This window comes from Marmota flaviventris, chromosome 10 (assembly GCF_047511675.1).
Source record: "Marmota flaviventris isolate mMarFla1 chromosome 10, mMarFla1.hap1, whole genome shotgun sequence".
Lineage (NCBI taxonomy): Eukaryota > Metazoa > Chordata > Mammalia > Rodentia > Sciuridae > Marmota > Marmota flaviventris.
The window spans coordinates 110,830,188-110,844,772 of record NC_092507.1 but is presented as its reverse complement, the minus strand read 5'-3'; the positions used below and the strand labels follow the sequence as shown (position 1 = coordinate 110,844,772).

At 36.4% G+C, this 14,585-nt stretch overlaps 1 protein-coding gene across 1 annotated transcript; it reads left to right on the top strand.

Moving 5' to 3' along the window:
• The first annotated feature begins 4,761 nt into the window (after positions 1-4,761).
• On the top strand, positions 4,762-5,769 carry LOC114084531 (putative vomeronasal receptor-like protein 4). The gene has a single exon (XM_027925598.2). It carries the CDS (start codon positions 4,762-4,764, stop codon positions 5,767-5,769), a length of 1,008 nt encoding a protein of 335 aa, XP_027781399.2.
• The last annotated feature ends 8,816 nt before the right edge of the window (positions 5,770-14,585 follow it).

Below are 14,585 nucleotides of genomic sequence, written 5' to 3'. Positions count from 1 at the left end.
CTCAAGGTCCTCACTGTCCTCACAATTGTGTATAGTAGAGGTGGACATAATCAGGGCCAGTCAGGAGCTTCCCTGACATTTCTTAGCAAGAGTTAGCGGGAAAATGTTCTCATTTCGGGTGCTAGAATGACAAGGAAAGAGTTCCAGGTGACTGACCTTCAAGGTCCTCATGCTGTGACTAATCTGAAATCTGCCAAAGCTGAAGAAATTACCTCCAGACACAAGTGTGGCTCATGGGCCTCTTGGATGGGTTTTGACTTTAATGAAGGCAACATACTGCTGCATATTTTGCCTGGCTCAGGTGAGAGAGGTGGAGACAGGGACTACAATAGGGGACAATTTGAGGACCTATTAATGGCAGTAAAAATCACCAAAATGAAGAGAAAACTGGCATCTTCATTGAGGAGGCCTTTAACCTGTCTTCATGCCCAACCAGAGAAACTCCTCAGTCATGAATTCTCCCTTCCCTCATTTCCCTTCCTTCTTCCTACTTACCTCCCACCATGGCTCCCTTCCTGGGTTTCTTGCTAGGAGAAGATGTCCCACATCACTCTCCATATTTTCTTCTCAAGTTTAAGGCATTTAGAAATCAAAACTGCCTCTGAGGCATATTCATTGTATAGGGGTGTCATTACTCGGAGCTGACATATCTGAGAATGTAAATATGACATTAGTTATTTTTGTTTGGTCACTTTATTTGATTCCAGGCCAGGACTCTTTGGCATTGTAGAAGAGCCCTTCAACTTATTTGGTATGAACTCTATGCAAATAGTAACCAAGTGTATGATGACCTTGGAAAGTGAGAGCTACATGTAAAAAGTTTTCATCCAGATGATGCTTGTTTACCATTGCCTGATAATGGAAAAATGTATTTTTTTTTTCCTCTGGGGACTCCCTCCCTGCCTACTGCAAGACAGGTGCTGTCAGACTTCAGATGCAACATCAAGATTATCAGTCCACAGAGAGATGAGCTAAAGCTGTCCGTCCCATAAAACCTCATCTTGGAAGCCTCAGCTCTGTGGAAAGAGGAGGCAGAGGAGACTGCGTTGTCGCCAGTGGAGTGATGCATTTTGAAGTCTGCCTCTTACTACTTCAAATCCAGGCACAGGTATTTATTTCTAATGTGCTAAAGCACTTCTTTGAATTTTTAGTATGATTTATCTGAATTTTCATTCTATCATTTTAAAATTCATAATATTGTTACTATTTATAATATTACAAATATTATTATCTTACATGAGTGATTTTTTACCATAAAGACTCACAATTTATAATAATTTTAAAGGCCAGCAATTCCTAGTGTTTCATTATTTTCCAGAACTTAAAATGTCTCTAAACCTCATTTGATAATTTATAAGCTCACAGACTCACCTGCTAAAAATATTTCTAATATATCTTATTTTGAGTAGCAACTTCCAAAAAATGTGTAGTGGGTATTTACATGAAAAAAGACACTGTATTCTTTCAAATGTCCTTTGTACATTACATCAGAATTACTTTATCTTCCTCTTTTTTGCACATAGATATTTACTGTAGGTGCATTTATGCTTTTTAAATTGTCCTAAAGATGCAGGGAGACAGGAAAATAATAGAACAAACAAGTTTATAATAAAATAAAACATACTATACTATATGCCACAAATAGTAATACTATACTAAGGGTTGGCATATTGAAAAATTTCTAGAATTTTTCTTTTCTCCCAGCTGTTCTATGAGCTGTAGTTATTCTTTACTAATGATAATCATTAACAGAGTGAATAGAATTTGAGAAAATTTTCAATCAGCAGAATGAATTCTGCATAACTTTCCTATGCATATATACAGGAACAAACCAGTGAATCTTAACATCAAGTACATCCACAAGAATGGGTTTCTAATAGAATAAGCTATATTCCATGCTTCTATAATTATATCAAAATGGATTCTACTGTCATGTATATAACTAAAATGAACCAATAATAAAAAATGTTTACTTATATTAAATATATTAATGCATCTAGAATTAAAATGACAAATTCCTTTGTTATAATTGCACTGAATTTCTTGCAGTAAAGAGAGCAGTTTACAATAATTTACAGAAAATGTCTTTTATCTTTCAAGACATTTTTTTTCTCTTCTAAAATATTTTCCACCACTCCTCCCACCCAAATCTTGACTAATCATATTCTGAATTGAAAAATTCCTTCACAAAACACTTTCTAATTAGTTTTGTTCCAGTCACTGAATTACCACAGACTTCACATTTGCATGTTCATTAAAGTAAATTAAGCAAAATCTTCAGCAATTCGTGATTTAGAAGAAGGAAATGGTGACTGGATCATAATAGTGGAGACTGTTTACATCCTGGTTTGCCCATATCTAAATATGGCCACTGACAGGAGCATGACTTAAATTTGGAAACTTGTTGATATTTCATGAAGGAGACAAAAGGCCTGGTGTTTCAGGGCCTGAATGAATATGCTGTAAGAGGAGCCATATAAGGAATGCTCTATAAGGAATATTCCAGAAGACTTCTAGCTGTTCTTAACCTTGTTCATGGGGGCAGTCCTTTATTCTTTTTGATGATGGGTATTCTAACTGCAGTGTGACAGGCTGAATTGACAGGTCCTGATACCTAAGCATTGGCTATAGGTTTACCTTGAAGTTGAACCTTTCACTGCATTTAATGAGTGTGTATGTAATCTATTCCCTTGGGTACCTCCTGAGAGGTTAAAAAACTGGTTATTTTCTAGGTTAAAGTCATTTTGCTGCTTTCTGCACAAATAGCCCTAGGCTTCCCACTGGGTCTCCAGGTCAGGTGAGCCTGGTTTTGTGACAGCACTCCTCCTGTTCTCTCCTCTCCTAACCTTGCAATGCTATCTTCTGTTCTACTTTAGAAAAAACACAAATAACTTGTAGAGTAAATATACCAACAGCCAAAATTAGTGTGAACTCCTCTTTTCTTTGGAGTCAGCTTTTTTTTAAGATTTTTTTTTTCATGATAGTTGGATATAATACATTTATTTTACTTATTTATTTTTATGTGATGCTGAAGATCAAACCCAGTGTCTTGCACATGCTAGGCAAGCACTCTCTTGCTAATCACAACCCCAGCCCTGCATTCAGCTTTTTAATTAAAAGTATCTGAAGAGCCTCATCCTGATGCTACTTTATTGGGACACTCCAAGATGGTCGCTTTGCCTTGCCATGACTGAAACTCTTGTGTTTCTGTATTAATGCTTATGTGTTTTGCCTGTATTTCATAAGCATTATGTCAAGGATATGGAATCTCAATAACTCTGCCTTCCTTTAGAAAGTTATTTGGATAAAATTTGAGAGTATAATAAAAATTACATTATGTATTCCATCATTCTCACTGCTCATATGGAGACTCTGGAAAGACTTATAACTACTTTCACAATGTTGCACAGACCAAAAACTTTATGTCCTGAGATTAAAGATTAATGAGATTGAGTGAGATGCCAGAATTAAAGTCATGGTCCTGCTATTCAATGTGCTATTCACCATGTACATCTGAAAAATCAAGTGGAAGACAAATAATGTCAGTTCCCATTTCTAAGCAACTAAACTTCTCTTAGTACCTGACTGAATAATTTGTACAGGACTTTCCTAGTAAGGCATCCCCCATTACTATTGAGATAGCAGGGCTATTTTCTCTAATACAAAAGACTTATGAGAATGAAAACATACTGTGGTATTACTTACCAGAGATAAGAACTGTGAAGGACACCCCACCAGCTGTGTCCCTGTTTTCCTGGAAGAGATATGGAATGTGAAAACATCTATATTTATTGCATGTAGTAATTTGAAAGTTTGAAGAAATAACTGTACAATACTAACAGAATCCAAGGATCAAAGTTTGCCAAAGAAAACCAATCATGCATAGGCATTTCTTAAATATGGTAGGAAATCCTTAATATATCACATTTACACTCCACACTAAGATTAGAGACAAAAAGTTATGAACAGTATTACAGTGCTTCATATGTGTCAGACACCTATCTAATTACACACTCCAAAAATGCTATAAGGAAAGTGTAAGCTGATTGCCATTTGCCCATGAAAGCAATTGAAACCTATGTGAAGTGAAAGTGTTCCCCCAGCTAATAAATGCTAGGACTTCAGATGAATAAAGGTCATGGGAGAAGAGGACAGAAATTACTAAATCCCTTAAAATTCTGCACTTGAATAAAGAAACCATGGGAGCAGGCTTGTTGGTATTATTTTCCTGAAGGATTCTGATTTCTGCTTATCCAAACTTTATATCCACAGCTTATGGTAAATAAATTTTATGTAAGCCACAGTGTTTCCGATATGGCACATGCAAGCCAGAGAAGGCAGCATCTTCACATAGAGAAAGCTGCAGGGAAGATTGAAAAGCAAACAAAAGCTCACCATTAAATAACATGATTTATGCTACATCAGAAAACATGGTGTGTACAGGCTCAAAGAGTGGGGTGAAATCTCAGCACTTCCAAGTGATGAATGGAAGGTATGCAAAATCGTTCTTCAGAACAATGCATGATGCTTAAGGTGAAATTTATTCTTTACTTATTTTTTACTTACTTTTTCTTTTCTCTTTCAGTGATTTGCATGGAACCAGGGCTTTATTCATACTAAGCCAGCACTCTACCACGGAGCCACCACCAACCATTGATTTGAAATTAACATTAGGACTAAGAGCCTACCCTACTCACAAAGATTTTTGTTGTTTGTTAGATGATAATTCTAGAGATTGTAAGGGAAGGTAGAACTGGAAGCATGGCAATGAAAAAGGTGTTGCTCTCCACTGCCCCTGTTTTTCTCCCCAGATTCCCCATGAAGATGGACCCACATTTCAGTTATGTTGCCCTAAGAAAAGCCTTCTATCCCCAGGCTGGCATTGGGATCACAGCTAACACCTTGCTGCTTTGCCTTCACATTGCCACAGTCTTTATGGGCCACAAGCCCAGGCTCACGGACCTCCCTGTCACCCACTTGGCCCTAACCCACATCCTCATGCTCCTCACCATGGGCCTTTTGGTGTCTACAGACATTTGGGAAACACAGGACATTCCAGGTGACTTCAAATGCAAAGTACTTGTCTTCCTGCACAAGGTCATGAGGGGGCTGTCCATCTGCACCACCTGTGTCCTGAATGTGCTTCAGGCCATCACCATCAGTCCCAGTGGCTCCTGGTTGGCCAACTTCAAACTAAAATCCACAAATCCCATTGTGTGGCTATTTGTCTTTTTATGGGCCCTCACCATGTCCCTCTCCAGCAACCTGCTCCTCTGCACTGTGGCCACACCCAATAAGACCCAGCCTGGTCTTCTGTTTCTCACTGACCACTGTTCCTTTCTGCTCATGAGCTACAGACATAGGAGCCTCTTTCTTGCTTTGATGGCATTGAGAGATCTCTTATTTCTGGGTCTTATGGTTCTTTCAAGTGCATACATGATAAATCTTTTGCATAGACATAAAAAACGAGCCATGTCTCTTCGTACCTCCAGGTTTTCTCCACAAAGATCCCCAGAAGAAAGGGCCACTTACACTATTCTGTTGCTCATCAACTGCTTTGAGATCTTATATTGTGTGGACTCCATCTTTTCACTGTTTATAGGCATGACATGGACTGGTGACCCCATCCTGTTGTGTCTTCAAGTGCTTGTGGCCAATGGCTATGGCACCATCAGTCCTTTGGTGCTGATAAGTGCTGACACACACATAATAAAAGTGGTGCAAACCAAATGGAGAGAGAAAGTTCAGCTTCTGGCTAAACTGATGTAAAACTACTTTGCCACTCTCATTAAAACAGTTTTCTTTAGTTCATAAAATTTTCCCTCTGAAGAAAAATTATTAACATAAGAATAAATATTTTGTTAGAACAAAGTAATCTAAATACTTAGCAGATATCTTGGGAATAATATTCTGTTGTATGTACATCTTTTTTTAAGTTATTTACATTAATTGTCTCTATATCTGGCCTCCTTAGCATATTATAAACTATTATAGTTTCCTTTTACTTTGGATCTCAGATGTTTACACTGGGTCTGTTTTCTTTCTTCCTGCATTGCTGTTCTTAAAGTTTCTTTCAGTGAATTCTATTAGAGGCACACTGATGCTTTTCTCTCTCTTCTCTCTCTCTCTCTCTCTCTCTCTCTCTCTCTCTCTCTCTCGTCTAATAATATGTGCATGCTTATATCTAAGCTACTCAGGAGACTAAAGCAGGAGAAATGCAATTTCAAGGGCACCCAGGGTGACTTAGTGAGATTCTGTCTCTAAGTAAAAATTAAAAGGGCAGGAGATGGAACTCAGAGGCAGACAACCCAGGTGTTCATTCCCTATACCAAAACCACAACAATAAAAAAATACCACAAAACACCATGAGACTGCACTTCTTGACCAAAAGAAAGGCTCCACTAAAAAAAATAGAAATAATTGTTGGAAACCATGTGAAGAATTTGAAAGCCCCATACACTTACAGTAAGGATATAAGGTGATTCAGTGAGTACTGAAAATAATATGATGATTGCTAAAAATGTGAAAATAAAATTACCATATGACCTACCAATTCCATTCTTAGATATTTTCCTCAAAGAATTAAAAACAGATATTCAAACATTTGTGCATATATGTTAATAGCAGCACCATTTACACTAGGAAATAGATGAAAATCCAAATGTTCAGCAAGAGAAGAATGGATAAACACATTTGTCTGTATGTATTTATATGTATATCCATATCTGAATAAGCATATATATATATGAACAAATATATGATATAAACATCCATATACATGTTTGAATATTACTGTGTCATAACAAATGAAATACTGATACAGAGTACAATGTGAATATATATCTCAATAATATTAAGCAAAGTAACCAAAATCGGATATGAAAAATCACATATGCTATAACTACATTTACATAAATATCCAAAGATTGGAAATCACAGAATCAGAAAAGAAAAAGGTGGTTGCCAGTGGTTGGGAGGGCTTGAGAGGGTGAGCATTTGCTAACAGATACATGGTTTTACTCCAGTGATTGAAATGTTTATTAGAACAAGGTAAATCTGGTAATTCTACCACAGCATCCTATGAGAATTTAACCTCAATAAAACATAAGAAAAATCCCTGAAGACACAAAATTCTATTCAACTAAATCTCAAGGTGATAGAGAGGAACTATGGAGTTACTGGCTCCCACAAGAACTCTGCATCTCCAACCTGAAGCACAGAGAGTAACACTGGGTTCCAGAAATCGAGACCCAACTATGTGTCAGGCACTCTCTTTGCTCATCAGTTACTTTGTCCTTATCTTTCCAGTATCTTGGGTTCTGTTTCGAAGAATCTGATCTTACAGATGAGTGAACTGAGTCTGAGAGATAAGTGATTGTTCCAAGGTCACCTGCCATGTGGATCAAGGCTCTGATGATTAATATGTGTGACTTCCCATCTACTGTATTATATAACACAATATAAAGCCAGTCAGTGGTTGTTTCTGGAAGAAAGAGGAAAAAAGAGGAAGAAATTACACAGGGCTGCCAGAAACCTCTGGGTGTATATCAATGTTAACTATCTTGATTGTGGTGATTGTTGTCAAAATGTAACAACATATGCTTTAAATATGTATAGTTTATTGTATTTTAGTATTACCTAAATAAGGTTGTTAAAAAATTGAATGAAAAAATAAATAAATAAGCTCCTTAACAAATAAAAAATAGGGGATATACATTTGGTGAGTAAGCATAGGAATAGTTGCTCAAAATTGTATGTCATTAAGGAATTACAAATTAAACACACCTCTAAGAATTTACAATATTTAAAGCCTGACAATATCAAGAGCTCTCAAGGTTGAAGAACAAGAGGAACTCTCATACATTGTTGGTGGAGTCACAGAAATGGACCACCACTCTGGTAGACAGTTTGATGGCTTCTTAAAAATCAAAACATAGAGTTCATATGGCTCAGGAGTCATATCCCTAGCTGTTAAACCAATGGAGTTAAAAGCTTATATCCACACAAGAACCTACATGCAGATACCCATAGCTTCTCCATTCATGATTTCCAAGAACTGGAAACAACTAAGATCACCCACAGTAGCTACTTGCCTAATATTAATGAAAACACTGACACATCCACACATTGGACTGTCATTCAGAAATTCAAAAGAGCGGGCTGGGGTAGTGGCTCAGCAGGAGAGTGCTCACCTGGCACGTGCGAGGCCCTGGGTTTGATCCTCAGCACCACATAGAAATAAATAAATAAAATAAAGGTATAAAATAAGAAATTCAAAATAGAAAAGAAAGAAATGTACTACTAAACATGAAAAGATGTGGAATCACCAGGGGAAATATCCGACCTAAAATCCTCCATCTGTCTGCTTCCAACTCTATGACATTCTGGAAAAGACAAAACAATAGACAATAAAAACATTCAAGGTTGCCAGGAATACAGAGGGAGTAGAAGAGGATGAAGAACGGGGAAGTACAGGGACGTTTGGGGTGGTAAATCTATTCTGTAAGATGCCATCATGGTGAAAATTTACATTATACTTTATAGTGTTCACAGAACAGTAAAACAAGTATTTTAATATGTAATTAAATATTAAAATCAATAATTACTTTATACTATCAATATTTGTAAAATGTTTTGATTCTGTGATTACATCAAATATTTTTCAGTAATGCAAGATGTAAATCCTAGGGGAAACTGTGAATGGGGAGGGGCAGCAAAATGTGAACAGAGTTGTATATGCTTTGTTTTTCTGTAAATCTATAACTCTTCCTAAAAATAAAGGCTATTGATTAAAACAATCAGAACAGCTGTGGGGTTTTCCTAAAGCCTACTATCCCCTGCTCTAAGATTGGTCCTCGACAATGAACAAAGGAGCCTTTGTACTGAGAATTAATGAGTTACAACAACCTTGCCTTTTTAGTATATTTCCCTGTGAGGTTTTGCTTGTCCTTTTTTGTCACTAAGTCAAGAAATTCTATTTTTGCAAGTTTTATTCTCTTTATTATATAACAGTGAACCAGTACTTTGCATCTATAAGATACTCATCCATCAATCAATAAAGGTTATGTATCCCTCTGCTCCATAAGTGATTCTTTCACTACTAAGGTAAAGATGCTCCAAAGGAATTTTGCTACACTCATGCTTGAAAAAAAAATGATCTGAAATAGTTTTTTTTTTTTTTTTTAATTAACCTCATTTTTCTTACAGAGAAGAAAATCTAATAACTTTAAATCAGAAAGTTGAACATCAATTTAAATTAAAAACAATAAAATTCAAAGAGATAAAACTACATGATAGTGTCAATCAGAAGTATTTACTTCAAAGGGTTTAAAGAACATTCATATTCTCTGTGACCTTATCAAATTGATATACTTCTAGGAAGTTTAGTGCATGGGAGAGTCTTGAACACATTCTCCTCTGAAAAAGGAACTTTCAGTAGCAAATCAGCTGTCAAAGATGCTGATTGTAATTATATCTTTATGATAACTTTCCATTGCTCAACATGATGTAGTCAGAAAATTGTTTTAAGTTATATAAAGAAGTCAAACCAACAATCATGACACTCTCTTACTAGATTAGGGTAAATAGGTCAATCAGAGCCAGTACTCAATGGTGATAAAAGGGTCTTAAAAAGTGGAACAATTAAGAAACAAGGTTCCTCTGAATCACTGAAGATTTTGTGATTGCACTCTCTCTACACTCTCAGGGATTGTACAGTAAAAGCAGACACAGCTCTGTAGAACTGAATGCTGTTTGAATCATTATTTGTCAGAGAGCCATGAACCATGAGACACCATTACCTTGGTTTGCGACTGTCAACAACATCGAGTAAGAATGAAAACCTGTTGAAAATCTCCCTTCCTGTGCTGGGAATAGGCAGTCAATAGAAGTGGGGAAGAAGTAATCAGTGGTACATTCATTCTTTGTTCATATCATATTTTTAAAATGCCTGTTGTAAAAAATGCTTGAAATGGTTCTAATTAGGAGATTATGAATTTTAAAAGACTGCTTATAAGTCATTAAAACTATCTTTTAAAAGTTGTACAACAATTTTATTTAATAACCAGAGAGCACTATTGTTATCCACCATTGAGCTAGGGCTTATTAAATATTCATGTGCTGACACTAGTTCCTCCCTCCCACTTATTTCCCCTGGAATTTGGAGTACTTCTTGGAAAGTGTGCCAAGTTAATTAAGGAAGGTATTCATCATTATTAACACACAAGAACTACACACTGAGCAACCTTGTCACCAAGGTAACTAATGTTATCTTGAGTAGAATAGCCACAAACAGGTAGGACACACTTTATAATTTATATTGAAAACAAATATCTGATAAAGTATTTTCAGAATGCCTACAGATTGTTTTTCTAATTTTTCCTAATAAATTATAAGATCCAAACAGTAGACTCCTGAAATAATATAAAATAAATTAGAAATCTCTTAAGTTTGTATTCAACTTCTTCTGACTCACCTGATAATAAATAGTATGACCATAGTTCACCTTAATGAAGTTCAATAAGACAAATATGGAGAATAAAGACAGGAACATGATATTCATTTCTAAATGCACATTATTATAAGAGGATTAACCTTGTATACACACTGGGAAAAAACTGCTTTATTCACTATAATTTTTCACTGCATTAAACATCTTTCTCTTCCATGAAACTTGAAGGTTGCTTAAAACTAAGTTTCAGGAGGTAAACTTTGATAAGTCCACAGAAAAAAATTCATGCTATGTTAACAGTTCCATTACATTCTTGTTCTCTTTTTCAAACTAGAATTAAATTTAGACCACTAAGTGATTTCACGTAGGATACTAAATGGTCCTCAGAGATGAATAACTATCAATCATTATTGATGTGGCTTTGGAAGACTGGTCCCTGGGTGAAAGGTCTTAATCCCACAACCACAGTGCTGAAATTTCAAGCAGTGTCTGGAAAGTATGGATTGACAAAAGTTTATGCTAGAATCTGTTTGCATTCATGAGAACAAAAAGAAAATGGCATGAGATTAGCACCAAAATGGATATGAAGACCAATGGTGCACAAGAGAGGACACAGAGACAATCTCACATAAATACAGTTATCTCACACTAGACAAAGGCACCAAAAACATTCACTGGGGAAAAGAGAGCCTCTTCCAACAAACAGTGCCAGGAAACCTGGAAATCCATACCTACCAAGAAGAAATGAAAAGCCTTTCTCTCACCATACACAAAAATCAACTCAAAGTAGATCAAAGATGCAGGCACTAGGACAGAGATGCTGTGCCTAACACTGGTCAATGTAGGCCCAAATCTCCACTGTGTCAGCTTAGCAATGCACTTCCTTAATGAGCCTGCTAAAACACATGAAGTAAAATCAAGAATCAATAAATGGGATGGATTCAAACCACAAAGCTTTTTCATGGCAAATGACACAATCAAGAAGGTGAAGAGACAGCTTTCAGAAAGGGAAACCATCCTTACCACACACACCTCAGATTGTGCTTTACTCTCCAGGATACATTAAAAACTCACAATACTTAATATTGTATCTACATATCTGTTGTGGTGACAGTACTGTTTCTGATTAATTCTACTATGCTCTCAACCACTTGTCCCTTCCCCTCCCTTAGCTCACTTCTGTCTAATCCAAAATACCTCTATTCTCCCCCACCCCAATTTTGAGTAATTGGCCAACTGTGTTAGTTTTTATCTGATATTACTTGAATATCAGATAACATTCAGCCTTTTGATCTTTGGAATTGGCTTAGTTTCCTTAGCCTAATATTCTTAAGTTTCACTCATATACTGGTAAGTACCATAACTTGAGTATTCTTTAAGGGTCAATAATGCTCCTTCTGCGTATATTCATCTATTCAAGGGCACCTACTTTGGCTCATGGTTTGGAACTTTTAAACGGAACTGCTATAAACAGTAATGAGGCTGTGTCACTGTAGTATGTTGATTTTATATTATTTGAGTATAAACCAAGAAGTATGCTGTCTGGGTCAAATGGTGGTTCCATTCAAAGTTTTCTTTGGAATCTCTATGCTGCTTTCCATAGTGTTTACTCCAATTTGCAGTCCCACCAGCAACATATGTGTACCCTTTCCCCATCCTGAACAACATTTACTGTTGCTTTTATCCTGATGATTGCCATTCTGACCAAAGTGAGATGCAATTTCAGTGTCCTCTTGATTTGCATTTCTCTAATGGCTACAGATGTTGGATATTTTTTCATATACCTGTTAACCAATTTTATTTCTTCTTCTGTGAAGCGTCTGTTCATCTTTTTCTATTTATTGATTCAGTCATTTGTTTTGGGTGTGACTGGATTTCAAGTGTAAAATAAACTGTTACTAAAAACAAATTAACAGGTTTTTCACCCCATATCTAAGATCGATTATGCTAAAGGCAAAGGGATTTGCTAAGGGGATCCATTGTAGATCTAAATAAGATTATTGTCAGTAGAATTAGTTCCTGAAATGGAGCCCAAATACAATATTTCTGTTCAACTACAAAATGTCATAATGCCACTTTTGAGTGGTTGGCCAACTGTGTTAGTTTTTATGATGTGAAATATAACTGAGGCCCCTGAATTCCATTTACCAGCTCAAAAAGTGAGCTTAAAAACAAAACCAAACTACACATCAATGAAGGTGACTGATATTTTTTGGCACCTAAAAGTATAAATGTTATAGATAATATTTTAAATGGTTACTAACATGTTGCAGGGTTGGATCTTCATGTTAAAACAATTTAACTTTAAAACTGAATATATGGAAGAACAAGAAAACCCAGGTGCAGGTGCCCTCTGCCCTGTTTTGGTAGACAAAGGACTTTGAACTTCTCAATGCAAGAAATCTGAAACAAACAACTAACACAGTTGGCCAATTACTCAGATTTCATATTTTCTTCAAGGACTAGAATTATCAGAGAAATACCTGGATTTTTTTAGAAGAAAAAATAAGGATGAAGATTGAAGGGGGGGGGGATGTTCCTGGAAAGAGTTGTTACCAGGTTATTCTACCTCATTTACCTTGAGGATATCAGAAGCAACCACTGTACATTTTGTCACCTTATGTGCTTTCTAATGAATGTGGTTTGGCTATTCATTCTCCCTTCCTCTAGAGATGTTTCCCCACTTCTGAAACACAGCAAAACTAATGAAATGAAAATGTTCTCTGTGGTTTTCATAGACAGTATAAATAGAATCAGTCTCATATCTGTGTGGCATTTTGCAGCCAACAGAAGGAAAGTCAAACCCTCATAAAAGGGGGGTGGGGGGCTGCTAAGAAGTCAACAGGCAGAATTCTATCAGGTCAAGTCACTATCAAGCTCTCATATTAACAGACAAGAGATAAAATATTGAATGCACCCAGTTGCAGGAAGGGATTCATTTATTTAAGGTACAAGGAGACATACCTAATACCTCCAGAGCTCTCCAGTGTCATCAGTTCTTTCAAAGCAAACAGGTTCCAGGGCTTCATCCAGGCAGCCATTGACAAAGCAGAGCCCACAGGCTCCACCTAATAACAGAGATTCTATTTTTTTTTTTAAAGAGAGAGAGAGAGAATTTTTTAATATTTATTTATTTAGTTAGTTATCGGAGGACACAACATCTTTGTATGTGGTGCTGAGGATTGAACCCAGGCTGCACGCATGCCAGGCGAGCGCACTCCAGCTTGAGCCACATCCCCAACCCATTGACCATATTCTTAAAAAAATAAAAAAAAAGAAAGAAAGATGAAAAAAAAGAAAGAAATCTCAGTGTAACCATTTTACAATCCAGATAAAGGGTACATGGAAATTTATGGTATAATTTTTTCTCCATGGCTGGGGACTGAACCCAGGACCTCACACACTAGGTAAGCACTACTATGCTCTACCACTGAGCCTCACTGCACAGCCCTGTATGATGTTTATATAAGTTTGAAAATTCTAAATATGCAGGTTTGGGGGGGAGTTGATGCAAAATCAAAATTTCCTAAAGAAATGTTAAAAGCATATTCCTATCAATAACAACCAAAACTAAACATTGCCTAAAGCTATGAAATTTTCTGGTAAAAGCTACTGAGACTCTTTTTGTTTTAATAAATATCCAAACTGACTAATGTTGGCCAGTGTTTCATTCTGGAAAACAAATTTGATAAATGGGTGTCCATAAAATAATTCCTGAGATATTAAGCCTCAAAGAAGAGAATGCAGTACTGGCAGGAAAAAAAAAAAGTAGATCTGAGAAAGAGGAAGCAACAGAATTTAGCTGGAATTCCGCATCCTGGAGAGGGAAAGGGAATATGGAGTTTGGCAGGGCCCAGTCCTAGGGCAGTGATAGCCATGGTAGGGTTTTATATTACTTGGAAGTTGTATTTTGAGGGTTTCCTGATTGTAAGCATAATGTGATATAATCAAATTTGGACTAAGGAGAAGAATCTAAAAAAAAAAGAAAATGAAAACTATAATCCTGTCACATTTTTATGGGACATGCTAATAAGCATTTTTCTTGATACTTTACTTTTTATCCTGAAAGGCTGAAAGTCTTGATATACTGACCACTAGATGACTGCCTGACCCCAGTCAAGGACTTTCCAGATAG